At 27.9% G+C, this 21,783-nt stretch overlaps 2 protein-coding genes and 1 long non-coding RNA gene across 8 annotated transcripts in view; 1 reads left to right on the top strand and 2 right to left on the bottom strand.

Annotated features, from left to right (window-relative positions):
• Window positions 1-134: 134 nt before the first annotated feature.
• On the bottom strand, window positions 135-3,906 carry LOC130675993 (radial spoke head protein 4 homolog A). The gene is made up of 12 exons (XM_057481936.1): window positions 3,518-3,906; window positions 3,272-3,439; window positions 3,007-3,193; window positions 2,504-2,682; window positions 2,317-2,404; window positions 2,006-2,233; window positions 1,662-1,784; window positions 1,420-1,567; window positions 1,216-1,355; window positions 894-1,126; window positions 607-797; window positions 135-463 (listed from the first exon to the last, which is right to left on the bottom strand). The coding sequence occupies exons 2-12, from the start codon at window positions 3,388-3,390 to the stop codon at window positions 276-278; spliced, it is 1,824 nt and encodes a 607-aa protein (XP_057337919.1). The 5' UTR covers window positions 3,391-3,439; window positions 3,518-3,906; the 3' UTR covers window positions 135-275.
• Window positions 3,907-8,996: 5,090 nt separating this feature from the next.
• Window positions 8,997-21,783, top strand: part of LOC130676132 (papilin-like) — a 77,309-nt gene continuing 64,522 nt past the window's right edge. For 4 of the 6 annotated variants that reach the window (XM_057482136.1, XM_057482132.1, XM_057482135.1 and 1 more), the window contains exon 1: window positions 9,940-10,159. In XM_057482136.1, the coding sequence (XP_057338119.1) occupies window positions 10,137-10,159 (23 nt within the window). In that variant the 5' untranslated portion in view covers window positions 9,940-10,136. Of the gene's footprint in view, window positions 9,309-9,938; window positions 10,160-21,783 lie in introns of those variants that run through there. The other 2 variants (XM_057482133.1, XM_057482137.1) reach the window with 2 other exon arrangements.
• Window positions 11,857-12,704, bottom strand: LOC130676135 (uncharacterized). The gene is made up of 3 exons (XR_008991383.1): window positions 12,608-12,704; window positions 12,376-12,504; window positions 11,857-12,175 (listed from the first exon to the last, which is right to left on the bottom strand). It is a non-coding gene; the product is annotated as an uncharacterized LOC130676135 (long non-coding RNA).

Here is a 21,783-nt window from a genome sequence, read left to right as displayed (position 1 = left end):
TGCGAAAAAATCTTTCCGATAAGTAGTGACATCTACGTTCATTATTAACTGATGGTATGAGGACGTAAGTTTTTAATTTTTACAAGATAAAATCAGACATTTTTATTAGTAAATTGATGAAAAATTTATAAAAGAAGAGACTACGATGCAACCGTAGTGATAATGAATGATTGTTCTAAATTTTTTATTAATAAACTCCAATTATAATTGTATAATAATTATTAAATTATAAATACAGATGAAGAACGGATTGAATTTGTTGGATTTTTTTTTTTCTAATCACTTTCTTCTTCTGTATCATCATCTTCGTCTTCGTCATCGTCATCGTCATCGTCATCGTCATCGTCATCGTCTTCCTCCTTCTCCTCTTCTTCTTCTTTCTCATCTTCCTCCTCCCCTTCATCATCATCATCATCATCATCATCATTATCATCTTCCTCTTCTTGTTTATCCGATTTTTGTTCTATAATTAACATGTTCAGGATATTAATTAATTTATTATTTTAATAAAATCTTTACTTTATTTTATTCATTAATCAATAATTGTAAAAATTCTAATCCCAATTCTCTATCCACAATGGGTATTTAATAACAATTTATTTATACCTAAATTTGGATTTTCCGATATCGGTAATTGAGATGCGCAATAATTTTCTTCATCTTCAAAAGTAGGATCTTGTGCTTCCATAATTTCCGGACCTATTTCATATTGATCTTGCATAAGTGGAATTTTTAGTGAGCAATAATCACAAACGTCATGTTTATGCCCCGATCCAATATACACATTGCCACATATCCTAAAATTTTTAGCACAATATAGTATAAAACATGATAATAAAGAAGACTATTTATTTATTAAATTGCATTTGCGTAGAAACATTTTTTTTTTGTACTTGTCCTTGGCAAATGCAATAGCTCCCGGCCATAAATTAGATCTGACAGTAGCAATTGCTGTGTCCAGTTGAATTTCAGATGACACCCTAGTAGTCCATGGTGGCACTGCATCTAACAAAGTGTCTTCTGATAATGATGTTAATAATGATGGACCTACTTTATTCTTCATTTTATTTTTGACTTTTTTCACAGCTCCGTCGCCTTTTCTCTCTTTTTCTTCACTTAACTTTTCCTAAATTAAGTATTCGAAAAAATATTTTTTAATATTCACATAATAAATTATTTTCTCATTCTCGCATAAATTTATTCTGTTTGGTGTACTTTCTGTTTAGAAAAATTCTTCCAAGTCGTTTGTCCACTTTTATAAATATAAGGACTGTGATGACACCAATGTAATAAAGATGGATCAATTAAATCTTTCGTAGATAATGGATTATAATTTGGATTCATGGTTAATTCTTCTATTAATTAAAAATTAAAATAAAACTTTTTAATTTACCCAGTTCAGAATATTAAAAATTAAACCTTTCATTTCTTCTTTATCACTTTCATCAAAATTTTCAAATGTGAAGTATCCAATAGGAGAAATAAGTGTAGTTGCAGTAATTCGTGCAATCTGAGCACGAAGATAATTTCCTTCATTTCCAGGAAAATAAGGGAAAGTTTGTTGTATCTACATATTAAATACCAATTAGTTTAAATAATCATGAATTTAGCAATATATTAAAGAGAAAATGAGTATTAAATTGTGATTAATGAGGCTTCACCGTAGTCTCGAGACATCCCGTGAAATGCCGGATGATTTGTCTTGCTACTACAATTTGTTGCGGCGTGACTGATGGCAATTCGATCCAGTCATCTAATCCTGGAGAATTGCACACAAAGTAAACCTGATGCACATATCATTTTATAAAAATAACATATGTTCATACAAATCTATACATGTTTTTATACAATAAATCATCTCATTACATCATTTGTTATGTTAAACATTTAAAATTTTAAACAGAAAAAGTGAATAACAAAGTATACTTTTTAGAAGGAAAAAAAAAAAATTTCATTAAAAACCACATGAAATAAAAAAAATTTCATTTAGATATAATGTTGATACCTTTTTATTCGAACCAGTTCCAATCCTTTCAGCTGTCGTTTCCGGTACTATAATTCTATCGCCACTTTTAGGTAATGGTGGAATAGGAAAATTGAGCTTATTAAATTTATTCTTATCATCACTAAGATTTCCAAGAACACTACTGATACTATTTTCATTATTTTCATTTAACTCTTTAATAGCTTCAATTTTTTCTTCTCCAATTTTTAGGTTTTCATCAGCTTCTTCCTATCAAAAAGAAAAAAAAAAGCCCTAGTAGAAGTAATTAACATCTCATTTTTCTATGCTCTTAGTATTTTTTATAATCATACTCTCAGTCGACGAGAAAGCTCTTTCTTATAAAGTTCTGCCTCAACAATGCAGTAGTTCTTCGGACTTCCAAGAATCTTACCCCAGAATCTTAAATTATTTATTTCTGAGATAAACTTTTATCTACTTACGAATTAACTTTGAACAACTTAGTGTTGTATATTATAATGAATACTATCTTACACTAACCGAACATTAGTTAGTTCTTTGTCATTAACAAGTTGTCGAATACTGAGGTTCAATGAAATACATTCCGATTTTGGGAGACCAACGCCAATTTGTTCTAAATAATAAACTAACTCTAATAAATTGGGAATCGAATTTTCCGTCACTTCATCATGATCTTTCATATTTACTTTTTTATTGGTCTGAAAATAATATTTCCGTAAGTATTAAAATTATAATTAGAAATTTATGTAATCGTACATGTAAGGTGGAATTCTCGGTGAGTATTTATTTTGGACACTAAGAATTTTGATAAAGTAATTTATACAATACGCAAAACTATTACAGATATTTTTATTGTATTAATAAATACTCTGTAACTATAATTACACTTATTATAGTAAAATTTTCTTTTATATTCATAGCGTATAAAAATAAAGTATGAAGTTTCAACAAGTGGTGTAGTGCCCAAAACAGATACTTTATATATACATTAAAATTATTGGTAAATCGAGAATAATAAATACTTTAAAAAGTTTTAAAAGTTTTGTTGTTTCGATGTATTCAATTGGTGGGATATAAACTTGTTGAATGTCAGAAGGTTTTTTAAATCTGTTTTCTTTTAATTGACGACTATATTCTTCAAAAAAATCAACTGCGTTTTGGGGTTGTTCGGAAATAATTTTCTCCAAAAGTTCAGACAAGTGATCATATCTTTAATATAAAAAATATTGAACTATTGATTATTTGTTGTATTTTATTTCAAAATTAATAAATATAAAATTTTATTACAAATTATCTCCAGAATCTGTACTATGTCTCTTAAGAAACACCTTTGCACTCTGGATATCATGCTGAATTGTCAAAAGTTCCGGTTCAGGTGCTTGTTCAATTTTACACGACAAAGGCATGCGCTTTGAATTGATTTTCTTTAATCACGTCAATCAAAATGTCAATCGTCTAGTAATCAAAGGTAACGATAATAAATTTAAACGCTATAAACAATTTACAAAAACAATAATTGATCCGTTTATTCACCTGTGTCAAATACACATCTGGGTTATCGAATTTAATCGAATCATATATAACGACTATCTTCATATTTCAGGCATTCATTTTTCATTTGTCTATTTTATCTTTTTATTTATCTCTTTCTTTATTTCTTTTATTTTTTTTTTCTGCTCTCTTGTTTTTTTATTATTATGCTGTTACACATCCGATCGTTAACATCCGGTCAAACTCGGAAAGAATTCCCCTTTATTTTTCATCTTTTTTTTTTTTACTTTACTAAATTTTACTATCGTATTCGTAATATACCGCATGGCTTATCGAATGACCCAATTTTATTAACGAACCCGCACTCAAAAATGGGAGGTTTTGAAAGCTAAAATTAAATTGTCGATAAGATGCTTTCGAGTGTTATGTATGTGTATTAACTAAATAAAATAATATTATTTCTAGAATGATTTTTTTTTATTATCACATATCATATATCATATTATTATTTATTACATTATTAATTACATAATTAAAAAAAACTCGATAATTAAGTATAATACAACAAAAGTCCCTTGGGAACTTTTTTACTCATCATTAGAGTAGAGATAAAATTTTTTTTTACTGAATAAAAATTATCGATAATTTGATAATATGAATCAATGAATCAAACGATTATTTGATAGTTAAAAAAAATGATTAGAAACTATTTTTAATAAGTCAGTAATATATAAATGAATGAAAGATATAATAAGAACTATATTTAGAACACGCGCCAACCTATTTATCGCTACTTTGCACATCCTGGTTACTATTCTAATCAGGTTTTCTAAATGGGAACACGTCTGGAGGACGATGGTCATTTCCTCTCCTGTCATACCACCCCCGCAATTTTGATCACTAGTCTATCATTCAATATAGAAAATAATTTTTAAAATATATTTTAAATAATTACATTCCTATGCGCTGAAAAAAATGGAACTATTACCATTTGCAATAATATATATTATTGCCGATAGTAATAGTTACCATCTAGATAGTAATGTTCCTTATATCTGAAAAATTTGTAAATTTGGCCATATGAGATAGGAATGATTATCATCTCAAAGTAGTTACCATCTCCGATATATTGTAAAAAAATATTGAGTCCACGGTGTGGTGTGAATGATTTGGTGTTAAAATTTTCAACAATGCCAATATCAAAATTACACGACACACGGTGTTAAATATTTAACCGTGTGAATTGAAACGTTTACACCATCAATGGTGTAAATGTATGAATTATTTATTGAGAACTCACGATTACTACGCCCCTGGGCATTTAATTATCATTTTAAAATAATTTACATCAATAATAATATAGTAGTTGCATTAATTATAATATACACTAATATCGTATCGTGACATATAAACATTGCATCTATAACTTCTTTAAAAGCTACTGCTACTTCTGATAGATACAAAATGAAAAATAAAATAATAATAACTTGTTTATCAACTATGAACCATAAAGAGCCTTATGAAGATCTTACAAATATTATAGGCGAAGGGTTATACAAACATACTTTGTAAATAGGTTGTTATTATGTAATTAATTCATGTTTAATTAATAATTACAATGGTACTTGTGATGAATAATTTTTTCAATTGAAAATATATTTTCAAGTATACTTGACACCATGTTTTTTTATTGATTTGGTTATTAATTGCATATTTTTTAAAATTATAATTATAGACAGTTGTTTAATATTCTTTATGTAATTAAAGTGAATTTAATTAACTGCAGACTATATTATCAAACAATAATTTAGCGAATAACACCAAACAGTGTAACTGAGATCCATTCCCATAAGCGCATAAAAAATTTGTTCCCTTAATTTTGTCATCGCGTACAAATATAATAATCTTCATAAAGTAGTTTATACTTTGGTACGAAAAATTGTTGACCATTTCGTTATAGAACACTTACAGTAATAAACGTAATCCCGTTGCGTCACTAAGGTTTATTAATTGTCCAGTGTATGTATAGGATAGAAAACAATGGCTAGACTAGATGGTTGTTATGAAACCAAGTAGTAGGACAATTAAATATGTTTAGCGAGAAAGAGAATGAGGAAAGGCTTGTAAGTATATTTATAAATAAATTTAATATTGGCTCAGCTCTGTATATTTTATGTATCAAAAGACTCATTAGTGTATGTGTATGCTAAGTACTCAACAAACAATGCAATAACTACATATCAAAGAACAGCCAATAAATAGTGCAAAATTCCATTGAAATAGGATAATGCGATATTGAATTTATAAACAATAAACTGTTTGAATACATATTGAATACTGCTTGGATAATTTAAGCCATATAAACCTGGTAACCTACAATATAGTCCAATTTGTAAATGTGATCAATCGATGGATGACCACAAGTGCATTCAATAGATATCTATAAAATACAATTTCATTTCCACATCACAGATTACCGGATCAATATTATTATTACACTTGGTTTTTATCTTTCACTTAGTATTAATAATGCATTATCTATGTAAACAGTATTAAATTTTAAAATAAAGTGAAAAATTTGTGAATCTTTTATTTGTAATCTTGAAAATTTATTCGATTAAAACATAAAAAGTATAATAGTAGGAGAGATTGATTTTTTCCGACGAGATTTAATATAAATATACTTAAAACTTGATAATTCTTTATTGAATTGAAAATTTTTTTTGCACTAAAAAATATGATAAAATAATATTAAAAGATTGTGTATTACTTTACATAAATCGATAAAAAGTGAGAAAAACTATTTTTACAGAAAATTTTTATTATGTAAAACTGTGATCTTATAAATAAAGTCTGTGATAAATAATTATGGGAAGGGGGTAGGGTAGGCAAAACAGGGTACCCCCAAAATTTTATACTTTAAATGATTTTTAAATATTCCAAAATCACTTTTGTAAATATAATAGAGCGTTGTTTTGAATTTTTTTTGTTAAACTTTTTTAAAAATCAATTGTCATCAGTAGAAAAATATTAATGACTTTTGCTTTAGGATAAAAACTCTTAAAAAAAATTTTTTTTTCCTTTTATATCCAATAATCATGTAAAATATAATTTCTCTTAATGTAAATTACTTACAAAAAAATTTAATTTAATCAAATTCATTTAAAATCCAAAAATATTTTATTTTTACGTTTTTTTTACGGGGTACCCTATTTTGCCCGCAAAAATGACAAATTTTTTTTTTTTTACGGTAACTGAAAATTTTTTATATTTACTTTGAATATCATTAAAAAAAATCTGTCTATCGGTTGACCCTGCAGGCCAGCCCTAAAACTTCCCGCTGTTTTCGAGCTCCTTGATCTCTAAAACATTGTTGTGAATACATTTTCGAGCTCGAAGATACCTTTGTTTCCCTTTGTTATGAGCTTTTCAAGCTCAACAGGGTTACGTTTTATGTTAAAGTTTAAAAATTTAGAATCTAAAATAATAAATGAATGTACATTTTTTATATTTGTTCACAATCATGATCAATAATTAGCTCAAAAATATCCTCAGTATATCCTGATACGAGCGAACATGACGATTTTTAGGCAATCACTTCCAATGACTTATATAAAGAAAAACATATTAGTTTTGAGTAATTTTGTTCAGTAATTATTATGTTATTCAATAAAAAAAGCAAATATTGATTTAACATTTAATATTCCGTTGACGATATTTCTCGAACCTATTATCCGATTGAGACGTTCTTGGTGGCAATCGATAGCTTTTATCGAGTTCTAGAGCTGATTAGATTTTGGAATTGATCGATCCAACAGTTTTCACAATATCCAAAAAAAAAACGAAAAAAAATTTTTTTTTTTTTCGTATTTCTTAAATATCTCAGAGTTTATTTGACTAAATGGTCTAAAATTTTTTTGAAAATCTAAGTTCAGAAGATATCTTTCGAATGCCGCAAGAACCCACACACACACACACACACACACACACACACACACACACACACACACACACACACACACACACACACACACACACACACACACACACACACACACACACACACACACACACACACACACACACACACACACACACACACACACACACACACACACAGACACACACACACACACACACACACACACACACACACACACACACACACACACACACACACACACACACATACAGACATCGCTCTGAAAATGTCAGAATAGCATCCTAGCACCTTCAAATGTCGACATATGATGAAAACCCGGTTTTTGAAAATCGGGGTGAAACCAATAACTTCCCGAATTTCTGAAAATCGTCGATTTTCTCAGCGGGAAGTTAAAAAGATTTAGTGTATTTGAGTCCTCGAAAACTTGGTATTTCTTTAAGTATCCCGTTTTGCCCCTCCATCCCCTATATATAATATTTTAAGTAAAATTTGTAGTGACTTGACAAAATTTTGAGTTTTAATCGTTTTGAATTTTTATTTGAAACTTTTTAAAATAATTTTTCTTTTAATTAATTGATTAAGATCATTTCAAGAACTAAGATCTTTAGTGACACTAAGAATAAATGTGCAGAGTTCAAAGTTAAAGTGCATAAAGGTATAATTACAGTATCTTTACAAGTTTAAATATAATTTAAGTTTTGTTCATTTTAACACTAATTTAGGTTTGTTAAATTTCTTGTAATCAATTATACATTCATGTCTCAAAGGAGGGATCCCAATTGCTCAAAATTGTTGGTCAAGAGAAGACATTTGATTAAACAATAGTCAAACAGTCAAATGTAACATTTTTTTGCGTCATGGAAAGCTGTATAATGATATTTTAATAAATTATTACATTTTTATTTTACAAAACCGAATATCTTTGCTAATTATTTTCAAATTAGAATAATGAAAATTAATTAATAGTGTTTGGATGTATTTTTTATAATATATTTTATTTTCAAGAACTGATCGTCAATTGTATTTTGTTAAATAATTTTTCTTGTGGAAAATATTTAATTAATTGAAAAATTTAACTTAAAATAGTTCTTAAGTCAACTGAATCTATTTTAAGCACTCACATTTATTTCTATCAGCTTCGATTGAAAAAAGTAAATGCAGATATACTTAATATGTTTTGCTCACCTAAACACGAAAATTGTGGTCTACTATCAGAAATTTGTAACACAAAAATAAATAATTTCCTTTTGATAAGAACTTGAAGTTTAAATAATTATACATTGTATTAATAATAATATATGTTAATATAAAAAAAAAAAAAATTATTATGAAAGTTCTAGGAAAGGGATGAAGATGAGAGGAAGAAAAATAATCAACAGAGTCGGCTTCACTAGTGATGGCGATGGGGGTACTTGTGGAGGCGTATACTTGGAATGAATGAGCTGAAAATCCCCTCTTTTCTTTCATTATTTCTTTCTCTTTTATTCATTATTATTATTATATATTTATCTTTATTCAGACTCTTGTCTTGTTCGTGCTTTGCCATCGGCATTTCAGTATACATCAGGGGTTACATCGTTCTCCACATGTGCGGAGGATATACCATACCATACCTTGTTCATTCAGTTGTTCAGTTTGACATAAGTGCTTGAAGACACGCGAGACAGCTCAACTTGTTCACGACTTTTGAGACTTTTTTTTTGTTCGGGAATTCCCTGTTGAAAAATTTATTAACGAGTGTGATATAATTTCAAGTTTATAAACCTTTTCCAATTTTTTTTTTTTTTTTTTTTATTTTTTGTTTTGAACTTTAATTTTATTTGACAACCTCATAAAAGAAAGTTTATTTCTACTGTGTACTTTTCTATTCAATATGCACCAACGATTTTGGTAAGTGATTAAAATTTTTTAATTAGACGTTTATCTAATCATATAAAAATTAAATTTTTTTTTTAAATGTAGAGTACATGTATGTTGATATGAATTCTAAATTTGTACATTCATACACTTATTGTCTCATTTAACTGCTTCAAAGCTCTCGTTTTTTTTTATTTTTTTACCATTAATTTACATATTTTAATTATAATTCATGCTTATTAAAATAAAAGTAATTAAAACATAGTTAACTATTAACGTAAAAACAAAAACAATTAAAAGCTTCTAAAATTTCATGAATCCCCTTAAGTATAAAATTTTCCTCAGGCTTTAGTTTATATTACCTCAATTTTCTATAGTTATATATATACGGAATATCGAAGTTTACATATAGACGTAATGGTAGAACTATTAAGTACATAGTAGTAGAAGTAATTAGGACGATGGGAACGGCATTCGTTGTTCACCCCCTGGAAATGTGACCAAAAACAAAAAAAAACTAAAAGGAAGGAAGGAAGGAAGAAAGATTGTAGTCTCATCTGTGTTTGGTGGTCCCTGACCGGTCGACGCAGCCTCTTAGCCTCCCGGCAGACAGAGGACGGCGCAGCTTCCACAACGCGGCATACGAAATCCGCTGGAGCTATTCGTTTTCAGTCAGTGTCCGACTCCCGTATGCGGAGGTGGTGTTCGCGCGCGCACCACATAAGATATTTACTCACATAACATCAAATTGTGTATTTATCTTTGTAAAAAAAAAAAAAAAAAAATTTAAAAACGAGCTAAGAAAAACAAACATTTCTGAGGAATTCTTTGTAGCTGCTGAGATCTGGCTTCAAGTCTGCAATGATCAACGTCCGCAACACGTGGTTCGTGAATCTATATATACATGTCATATATACATATATATGTTTTTTTTTTTTAAGTTTTCATTATTTATTTGTGTAAAAATTTTTTTATTAAGTGGTTATTTATATACGTAGAGAGTGAATTTGATATTTCACTCAGCTTTTTTGTTTAAACAAAAAAAAAAAATTTTTAAATATAAATCTCGGTTAATTTTCGCTGAGATTTTTTTTAGGCTCATTTAATTAAGACCATATTTTTTACTCTATATATATATAGTTGATGAGAAAACACAATTGAAATCAGATGATTACCAAACACATTAAATGCTCATTTATTCGTATTAGCAATTGAGTATTTTACCCCCAGGTGACTATCGCGTGATTGCCTGTTCTTAGTTACTTCCAACCGAGATTTTTAGATGATCGGAAATCCGTCTGTATCGTTAAGCTCTCTCACGAGGATCGCCTTCTCGTGACTCACGAGGTCTTCCCAGTCCCTAAAGAATGAGCGTGTCTGAATACATATATATATATATATATATATATATATATGTATGTACTTCTTAAACACTGTTAGATATTTCTCGATATCTTCGACCTTGGATCTTAATTTTGATATTAATTTTTCGTAGGATACTTTTTACATCAAAACAATGATTATATTATTTATTGAAACATCAATATTTTTTGTATATAATTAAAATTTAATAATTTACTATGAGAGTTATTAGATATCTTTTTTCAATTTTTCTTTTTACCTAAAAGCTCTGGATATAAAATAAAACACTGAACATAATGTATTAAAGTATGATCTGATATGACCTGTTCGGAATTTTTAAATTATAATTTAACTTGTTTATGGAAAATGTGAACAAATTTCGCATTATAGTTGTGTAAATGCAGTAAGAAAATTGTTCACGATTAGAATTTTAAAACAATTCTAAAATATTTAAAAATCAAAGCTCAACTTAAATTTGTGTTACATTATTTTACATGTTAGTAGAGTAACAGTGATTGCACTCGAATGACAAACAATGTAAATTGAGAAGAAAGTAAAGAAAAAAATGCTATTTCACAAGTGGACGAGGAAAAGCCTTTGAGCATTCAATAAAAGTGACATAAAAATAAAGTAAAAAAAAAAGTCATTCGTTGCCATCAGTTTGTACAGTAAAATAAAAACGATTTAGTCGTACCAAAATGAGTTTGCAAGTGGAAAAAACTCGTATACTTGAATTGTCCGCATGCAGGAAACGAAAAATCCTACGACTGTACACGGAAAAAAAATTCACGGATTTTTTACGATTTAACTATCGTAATTTTCATTATATAGTATTGTAACGCTGGACTATAAGTTTTCAATAATAATTTTTACAATAGACTATCGTAATTTTTATTTTATAATTTATACTACTACCTGAAAGAAAAAATCAGATACTATAGAGTAAATTATACAATTTGCGTCAACATAAATTCTAATACAACTATCGTAAAATGAATGAGTCGGTAATGTAGAATTTCTTTAAATATAAAATAATAATTAGAAGTCAATGGAGTAAAATATATTTTCTTAAGAAAGTAGAACTTATAATTAATAGAAAAGAAAAATTTATCATTTGGAATTTTTTTTTTTTTTTAACAGTTAAATTAAGAAGGAAAATACAATCTCGAAATAAAAATAAAACATGTTGAAGTAGTAATAATAAAATATTTATTTAATATTTTTTCAAATATATTTTTTTGGTGTATATAAAATTTAGTATTAATTATTTTAACTTTATAAGTTATAATATTACATCAGATTCCAAAAGTATTATAATTTTTTCCTTTTGAATAAATAACTCATTTCTTTGTATTCAAAATACGCACATGTAGAAAATTTAAAAAAACCATAGGTGCAATTTTTTCGAATACTTTTTTTCTATAATTTATCATTTGTAAAAAAATCCAAAAATTATTAGGCGTCTGCTAACTTCAGTATCCATAAAGAAACTTTAAATGTCCATAATTTGAGGTTATTGTCGACAAATGAAGAATATCCTGTAACAAAATTAGGAGAATTGAATTTATTAGAAAAAATAAATTTTCATTCATTTAGAATCATTTATCCTATGACCACATAATACTACTAAATTGTTTATAAAAATAAACTTCATGTCCAGATAAATAATTTTAAAACGAACGATATACCCACAGAATATTCAGTTTAATAAAAATTAAATAGTATAAATTATACTTACACTACCAAATTATTATATTCCAGAATCTATGTAGGTTTGTTATGAAGAAAGCACAGTTTTTTTTTTAAATTTCTTATTTACAATTGTCCGAAAAACGTCATGAAAAATAACCTCTATTTCTGCACTACACTGTGGATAAAGATGAACTGATTTATAAATATATATAGTTGAACCACAAATAATACAGACAAAGTAGATGTCATCATTTGTATATATATATATATATACTCACACAAGCATCACATCATGGTATTGTGACATTTGTCTTTCATACGGAAACGCTTCAGATGGCATATACTATACCATGTCAAAAAATTTACAATTCAACTATCGTAATTTTTGTGACTTGTATTGTAAAAACATAGAGGCAGCACTGTAAATTAAGAGGAAGAATAAAAGAATAAATATTATAATTAAATCTCATTTTTTATTCTTTTACTATTTACGATAGTAACATTGTAATATTTCTTATTGAATTTTATACAACAAACTCTTAATAAAATTACGATAGTGAATAGTAAAAAATCTTTTACAAACTGTAAATTTTCGTATCATATATTTGAAAGTTACAGATAATAAAAGTATAGTCCAGGATTACGATAGTAATATTGGAATTTTTCGTCGAATTTTTTTTCCGTGTAGGCGTAGAGTAAAATGAAAAAGATGGGGGAGTGTATACTCGATACAAACTATACAGCACTATTACTTGTTTTAATTGCATCTTTTTTTCTTCTCTCATACTCAACAGTACAAGTCGTCTAAAGTGAGCAGTGACGGTTTGGATAACACGTGTTTTCCCAGCTTGTCGGTCTCTCCACACCATTTGTCAGTTAAACGATGCGATGCCATCGTTACTCACCCGCGATGCATTGATTCTTTCTTTAGTTTATATATAATTTATAAGAAAGTCTTTAAAAAATCATACATTTTACATTATTAATTTATAATCATATTTTTTATTCATACAATTGATCCTCTATTAAAACCTTGTTTGGCCGAATTGTAAAGTTATCAATAATTAATACCGAAAGTGCTTACGAGATAAAGTAATTGAATCAGAAGTTGTGAATAAAAAAAATTTATAAACCATTAATTTTTTAGGTTTACGTTAATAATTTACATTTAAGTTGTTACCCACCTGCTGAGAATAAAGAACTCATTGTCACGGATATATTTTTTCATTTTTTTTTCTTGTATATACAGTGTTCTGTTAACTAGCTGTGTAAGAATCTTGACAGGACAATGCTTCATAGTGAACCCTTTTAGAGATGTCCCTTTATGTAACTTTTTTTTTTTTTTTTTACTCAGAACCACTTGACTTCTAATAGTAACAAATTCTAATTCATCGTAATTTCTTAAATAAAAAAATTAGTAATGTGATAAATATTTTCAATAAAAAATAACACAATTAATTTCATTCAAAATAATTTTTTCACTTGCGTTGTTGGAAGTATAATTTTTAAAAAATGTAATTAAAATTTCGTATGGATATAAGTATGCTTTGGTATCTGTCGTGAAGTTGAAAGTATTTCAAACCCTTGATGAAGCTTATCCCTTTAAGAGTACTAACCTTTTCTCATCTCATATAAACAACTCACTTATTTCAAGAGGGTTGGAGAGTTAGAATATGTTTCTGAGAGCTGAGAAGTACGGCTTTTCAGAAAATAATATTTTAGTGAGTCGTCACTCAATGTACAGTAATACATATACTTTTCATATCTTAAAATACCAGGCATACTCATATCATTACAGTATGTACTTCTCTATGGTTATTTCGGCGTAACAGAAAGGACGAAGGGTGAGTTGATGTTTCTGTTTCATACTATAAATTTTATTACATGAATATATATACTGAGTTGTTAGACTTTACCCTCATTGAGCATTTTATGAGGCATTACTTTATAAATAAAAAAAAAAGTCAAAGTACTTAGAAGTTATTTTTTCAAAATAAACTGTCAACAACATACGTAATATATTTACTCTCATGTAACATATTATGTGTGTATATAAAATATATGAATATATATTTTCACATAATGAATTATTATTATATATATTATATATATGTTGTTAATTAAATAATAATTTAACAAAAGAGTAAATAAAAAAAAAGTAATTAATGGTAACGAAGCTTTTATCATTAACGAGAATGAAATGAAATGGAAGAATAATTATTAGCAAGTGCTGGATGAAAATTTACGAGTTTGAGAGTATGGTAAAAGTGAGGGAAAGAGAGGAGAGGATTATAAATGCAAAAGAGTTCAAGAATTTTTTTTATTATTTTGGTATACCAAGAGTCAAGAGAAAGATAAATGGAGGTCGGAAATATATCAAGGATTTTTTAAAGAAAATTTTCAAAGTGCCTGAGTGAACTTTAACCAAGTAAAGACGTTATATTTTTTTTTCATATAGCTTTTGGACTTGTCGGCATAGACAAAAAGCATTTCCCGTGTGACACACGATCAGTTGGCGTAGATGCTGTACGGGGTCATGGTACTCACTCTCCCCCTCCCATCAAAAAGTCAAAGGAAAAGTTTTCACACATGTTCATTTAAACTCGCTGGTCTTCTGGCTCACTGAAATATCTTTTAGTATATACAGTATCACATGGGAATTGAATTGTAACGTCATTCAATGCCGTATGTTATATTTATTAGATACATATCGTCCTACAAATGGAACGTGACTCGATGAAGAAGAAATAGAAATGTCTCTAGATGTGTGATTGTTACTTTTCTTTGTACGGTTTAAATTATTTTATCTATCATCTAAAATAACTTCATTCATCATTCATTATATTTTTATTTTATTAAATTATTTATCACTTTTATTTTTCTTATTCTTATTATTATTTTTGTTGTTATTTAAGTTAATAAATTGAGTGAAAATATAAATGAAAAAATATCAAAGAATTGTTGAATAAATTTGATTGGATTTGATTTGCTACAAGCGAACAAATTTCCGTGGCAACGAAGGTTTTTCAAGTGAAAGCAATTCGCTGAAAGGTATCGGAATGAAATTTCGCATTCGATTGAAGAAAATAAAATTTGCAAGACTTCACATGTGAGGCCGAGTAGTCAGTAGAGAATACTGTTAAGAAACGAATACGATGAAAATCGATTTTATTTTTTTTAATACTTGCTTTGAAATGTTACATTTTGTTGCCTTCTTGATTGAAATTATAATTTATCTAATTTTAATTTTTCATTTCTCAAATTTGAATACTACTTTAGTTTTTTTGATTCTTGAAGCGCTTATATTGAATCCAAAAAATAATTTATTTTTTTCAGAAAAAAACGGGACATTAATTGAAATTATTAACGCGTACATATTAAAAGTTATTGATTTTTATATTTAATTCTTATGATGACAAATTTAACGATGATGACATGGTTGGGAAGATATAATGTTTGGTAATATGTAAATATTATCGTTAACTACATAGATATTTATATATATACAGAATGACAGTGATGAAATAAATGTTTTTTAAATTTTATTTTTCTAAAGATTTAATTTGAAAATCTGATTTTTTATTTTTAAATAATTATTAATTTAATAAATTTGAATTTAATTAAAATCACTCGAATGCTTAAATCCATATTTACTGAAACCAATGGAGATTTTAATATACTTCAATGGTAATTTCCTTAATTACCACGAAAGCAAAGTTTTTTAAATCAAGTGTATGTTATAATTACTTAATTACATATTATTTGTTACTCATGATAAACACTAAAGAAGTGTAATGATGAAAAGCTTTTCTCTATAATTTTTTGTTAAAATAAGAAAAATTAGCTTTACTTAGCTTTGAGATTATTTTTTTCAATTAACATAACTCCGTTCAAAAGATTCTTTGATCTTTCTCGAGAAAATTAATTTGAATAAGTATAATAAATTTAATCTAGCGAAAATAATTAAATTCATAATTTATATTCCATAAGCCACTTCTAAAATAAAAAGTATCAATTTATTGCAATAATAATATTAATAATAAGAAAAAAAATAATAATAATAATATCTTATCAATTATAATTCAATTTACCCTATAAGTTTGGTGAAAAATGATGAATATGAAATGTAATATTATGAACATTTTAGTACATATTTAATATAACATATTGACAAGAATGATAACATACAATGTCTGTGTTATTTTAGAAGCTCAATTTTTTTAAGACGTAACATCGTTGTTGGTTATTCATGAAAATTTTATATTCGGACGCAATGTAATAATTGAGCAGTATATAAGTAGTTGTATACTTTTATAATAAGCCGGATAAAGTCTTTAAAATATACATGATGACTTGTTCTTTGTTAACTTTTCATGCTATTATATATTTTTTCCTCTTTAATCATAATAATTATTTCAAGTTATAAACCATCTTGTATTATCAGAGAAGACAAAAAAAATGAGATAAGACTTAGTTAATTTAAGTCAAGATGAACGAAAAAATTTTTCTTCAAACATCAGTTTAATTGAAGAAAATTTAAATTTATTTTTAACTTCTATGAAAAAAGGTGCTTATTATTTTTAATTTCGATCATATATTTGATCGTAAATATCGATTTAATGTTGAAGAAATAATAAAGACAGTGAAAAATAAAGAAATATAAATGTCCTTAATGAAACAGTATATTTTTTTATTAAGTATTTTTATGTTATGGTAGAAATATAAAATGAATGAAAATACATTGGTTAACACGGCACATGTGGCTGGTGTTATACATATACATATATATATATATATATATATATATATATATATATATATATGTATATATTATATACGTTAGTTTATGTACATTCCATCGGGTTATCGGCAAGTCAAAGCTCAAAGTGGTAGGTCCGCCCTGAATATACGTCGTGAGGGCGTAGAGAATGAATCTGTACGTGGTCGAAAAAAAAAGTAATAAAATAAAAATAAAAATAATTTAATTTTTTGTATATCTTTAATGAAACCGGCTGCTTTGTCCGTTGCAATGACTTGTACTTCTTGAGATTTTTATTTAATGTCCAATTTTTATAATACTTTTTATACATATCAATCAGTTTTTGTATAATTCAATTTTTTTTACTGATAACAATTAAAAAAAAAGTTATTGAATAGAAAATAGTCAAATTCATAATTTTTGTTTTTGCAATTGTTAAATTGAATTAGTAACGTATTATATTGTGTTTAATATCAGTATACATATATATTATATGTTGATATAATTTAAAATAAATATAGGTACCAGTAACCGGATATATATCATTGCAATATCCGGAGATTTATAAATCGATTTTATCTTTTAAATGAATAAACTATGACATAAATTATTTATTTATTATTTACATACTATCATCATCATCACTATTTGATAACTTGATTAATGAATATCATAACAAATATACCGATTTATTTTTTCATATTTTTTGAATACATACGTCAACAAATAATTGAAAATTTCAATAATTAAAATCAAAATTGATAGAAAATTGTAGTAAACAGCTTAAGTAACTAACCAGAAAATTATTTAGCTTATGCTTATTTTATTCTAATAGAATAGTCAATACAATAAATGATATATCGTTTTACTTTGTTTTCTCGTATACATGCCTATAGACGTACCACTATAATACATACAGTCCACGTACGATCCAAGCATTTTAAATTTATCTTTATACACTAAAAAAAACCAACGATCCAATCATAAAATACGGCTATACATATACTCGCATATATATCAAATATATCAAGATTAAAAATTTACCAATGTATGTACCCGCAACACCAGAGTTTTAGACATGAATAGATACAATTTACTTAGAAAATAAAAGTATTTTTTTAAATTAAACGCAAATGAAATAAAACAAAATTCAAAAAGATAACATACCCTAAAAGTAATATAAACTATTTTAAGTTGGAATTTGAAATAGGCAACACCACTCGGGTTAAAATCCAGCGACCTGTTGCATTGACTTTTCTCCCTCTGTATGACCCATCGATTGTTCGAGTTACTGATTTCATCTAATTTTATTATCTTTTTATTTTTTTAAACAACTGTACATAAATAATATGTCTATGTATATATATATATATATATATATATATATATATATATATATATATATATATATATATATATATATATATAAATTTTACTCAACATTTATCTTTCTTGCTAAGTGTCTTGATTATGTACTAAAATGTCCGTCAGTGTTTCTCGACAGGCAGCTTCTCTAAAAACGTTTTATTCCACTTATCTTATTCTACTCTCGATCTCTTTTACGCCACAGTCATACGATAGTTTTCCCTTCGTCGTAGTTACGTTTATAGCAAGTGAAGGCTTTACTTGCGCATGTTACCCTGATGGTACAAAAGCCTTAAACGTTGCACTCTGTTGCTCTTAGTTCTTCTTGTTTCCTCATCGCACTACCGGCACACCCAATATATTTTTCTCACAAACTTCCTTTCTCACTTGACTTCATATCAACTCGTACTTGCTTTTCATATCTTTCTTCATTTTTTGCCTTTATCTTTCTTCTTCTTCGCACCCTCACACGTCACTCACTTATTCGCTTACAAATACACACCATTCCTTTTTCTTTCTCTTTCTCCTTTATTCTTCAGTCACTCTGTTCTTTTACTTCACATCATGTCTATCTTCGTTCATACCATTTTCATTCTCTATTACTTTTTCTCGTGAACCAAGGCTTCCTCTACCAGCTACTGATCTCTTGGTCTACAGTATTATTTAATAGAAGAGTACAATCTTTATTTATTTTTATATTTTATCTAAAGATTTTATTTAACTTAAATATTATCTTACATTTTATTATTTCAATTTAATAATTATTTTTTATTTATTTAATTACGATTCTAAAAAAATCAATCGTCAGGTTGGTGAAAAAGAATAAACCTCGTAAAATTAACAAGCCTTATATATGTAAAAAAAAAACATATGTAAATATTTTATGGGAATCTAATATCTTCATAAATTATACATATTAATGAAAAAAGTTATCAAGTGACATAAAAATAAAATAAGATGTGAAATAATTTAAATAGAAAGATATAGGGTTTTCATTGTTCCAGGTGTCGCTTATGAATATGACACAGTGAGACCTGTTCTCATAGGAATGTCGGGGATCCTATTATAGTTTATAATACATATAATCCCTCGTGGCTTCCTTATCCAGTCTCACTTTTGGGCTAGGTAGTCTTCGTCGTCTCTATGACCAACATCTGGTTCAATGATTCATTTATTTCTTATTCTCTCAAAACTCAATCCTTTTCCTCTCGCCTTAATTTTCTAAATAAACCCGTTTTAAATCAGCTTTTCATGCTTATTGATCTCACACATTACGTATACTTACAAAGATTGACGAACGTTTGAAGTTTAATACAATAGAAGTCTCATTTAAATTGTAAAAATTTTTAAAACTTTAATATTTATTGTTTATTTCATTTGAATATAACTAGACGTACATATATACTTATACAGAAAAAAATAAACTTTAAAAATTAATGTTTGACATTATAACCCGGAATCAGGGTTTCAATATAGGTAATTTTAACATTCCTAACAATAAATTTTATAATACGTGTCATAAATTTTTTAAGTATCAGTTACGATTTTAAAAATTCAAGTATTAATTTTTCTTGTATACAGGGTGATTCAGAATTACCTTCACAGCGGGAAAATTTGAATAGAGGAGACGATTCTAAGCATAAAGTTCCTTAGCCATTTTTCAAAATTCTCAATAGTTTTTGAGTTATTTAAAATCTAAATTGACCAATCAAAGACATGCTTTAAGATTTTAAAAAAATTAAAAAGAATAATAAATAAGTTTGGCAACGCCGCAACAGTAAACTTCAAGTTATACACTATTTATTTAATTTAAAAAGTTCGATTTGTCACAGAAGAGAAACAAAACACACAATTACAACATAGAATATATTCGTATATTTTGTTTTATCTTTTCTCTTTTTATAGAAAGAATTATTAATGGAAAATAATGCTTTTATAAAAAATAAAACTTTTGGAAATTCGACAAAACAAAAATTACAGATTTTCAATAATATGATGAGCAACCCAGATTAAAAAAAGAAATTTGAAAACTAATTGAATTATGTTTTACCCGAATAAAAGCAATTTCAAATAGACAAATATATAGATATACACATTATTTTAAAATCTTTTATTCCGCTCAAGACTTTGCTAAGCGCTGATTGTACGTCATACTAAACATATTTGTAAAAATCTCTCGGATTGTCTTGTTAAACATCTTCCAAGTGATCTTTCTCGGCGATTAGCTATCTGACTATCTCGCTAATGGTCTTGCTGGTGATCTTTCTTAAAATTTTGCTGGTGATCTTGCTGACCATCTGGCTGATGGTCTTGCTGGGGGTCTTGCTGATGGTTTTGCTGGTGATCTTGCTGATGGTCTTGCTGAAGGTCTTGCTAGTGGTCTCGCCGGTGATCTTTTTGGTGGTCTTGCTGATGGTCTCGCTGGTGATCTTGCTGGTGGTCTTGCTGGTGGTCTTGCTGGTGGTCTTGCTAGTGGTCTCGCCGGTGATCTTTTTGGTGGTCTTGCTGTTGATCTTCCGTGTGGTCCTGCTGGTGGTCTTGCTGTTGATCTTTCTTGTGGTCTTGCTGGTGGTCTTGCTGAAGGTCTTGCTGGTGGACTCGCTGGTGATCTTGCTGACCATCTGGCTGATGGTCTTGCTGGGGGTCTTGCTGATGGTTTTGCTGGTGATCTTGCTGATGGTCTTGCTGAAGGTCTTGCTAGTGGTCTCGCTGATGGTCTCGCTGGTGATCTTGCTGGTGGTCTTGCTGGTGGTCTTGCTGGTGGTCTTGCTGATGGTCTTGCTGTTGACCTTTCTTGTGGTCTTGCCACAAAGACCACCAAAAAGATCACCGGCGAGACCACTAGCAAGACCTTCAGCAAGACCATCAGCAAGATCACCAGCAAAACCATCAGCAAGACCCCCAGCAAGACCATCAGCCAGATGGTCAGCAAGATCACCAGCAAAATTTTAAGAAAGATCACCAGCAAGACCATTAGCGAGATAGTCAGATAGCTAATCGCCGAGAAAGATCACTTGGAAGATGTTTAACAAGACAATCCGAGAGATTTTTACAAATATGTTTAGTATGACGTACAATCAGCGCTTAGCAAAGTCTTGAGCGGAATAAAAGATTTTAAAATAATGTGTATATCTATATATTTGTCTATTTGAAATTGCTTTTATTCGGGTAAAACATAATTCAATTAGTTTTCAAATTTCTTTTTTTAATCTGGGTTGCTCATCATATTATTGAAAATCTGTAATTTTTGTTTTGTCGAATTTCCAAAAGTTTTATTTTTTATAAAAGCATTATTTTCCATTAATAATTCTTTCTATAAAAAGAGAAAAG

This window comes from Microplitis mediator, chromosome 10, assembly GCF_029852145.1.
Source record: "Microplitis mediator isolate UGA2020A chromosome 10, iyMicMedi2.1, whole genome shotgun sequence".
NCBI lineage: Eukaryota > Metazoa > Arthropoda > Insecta > Hymenoptera > Braconidae > Microplitis > Microplitis mediator.
Note: the sequence above shows the minus strand (reverse complement) of the source record. Positions and strands in the feature narration are given on the sequence as shown.

Excerpts from the sequence above, each read along its gene's own strand:
- LOC130675993 (XM_057481936.1), bottom strand. The coding sequence starts at position 3,390 with ATGCCTTTGTCGTGTAAAATTGAACAAGCACCTGAACCGGAACTTTTG. Across the intron at positions 2,405-2,503 it reads AAAGAACTAACTAATGTTCG|ATTCTGGGGTAAGATTCTTG; the intron begins GTTAGTGTAAGA and ends AAATAATTTAAG. Across the intron at positions 1,127-1,215 it reads AGAATTTTTCTAAACAGAAA|GAAAAGTTAAGTGAAGAAAA; the intron begins GTACACCAAACA and ends TACTTAATTTAG.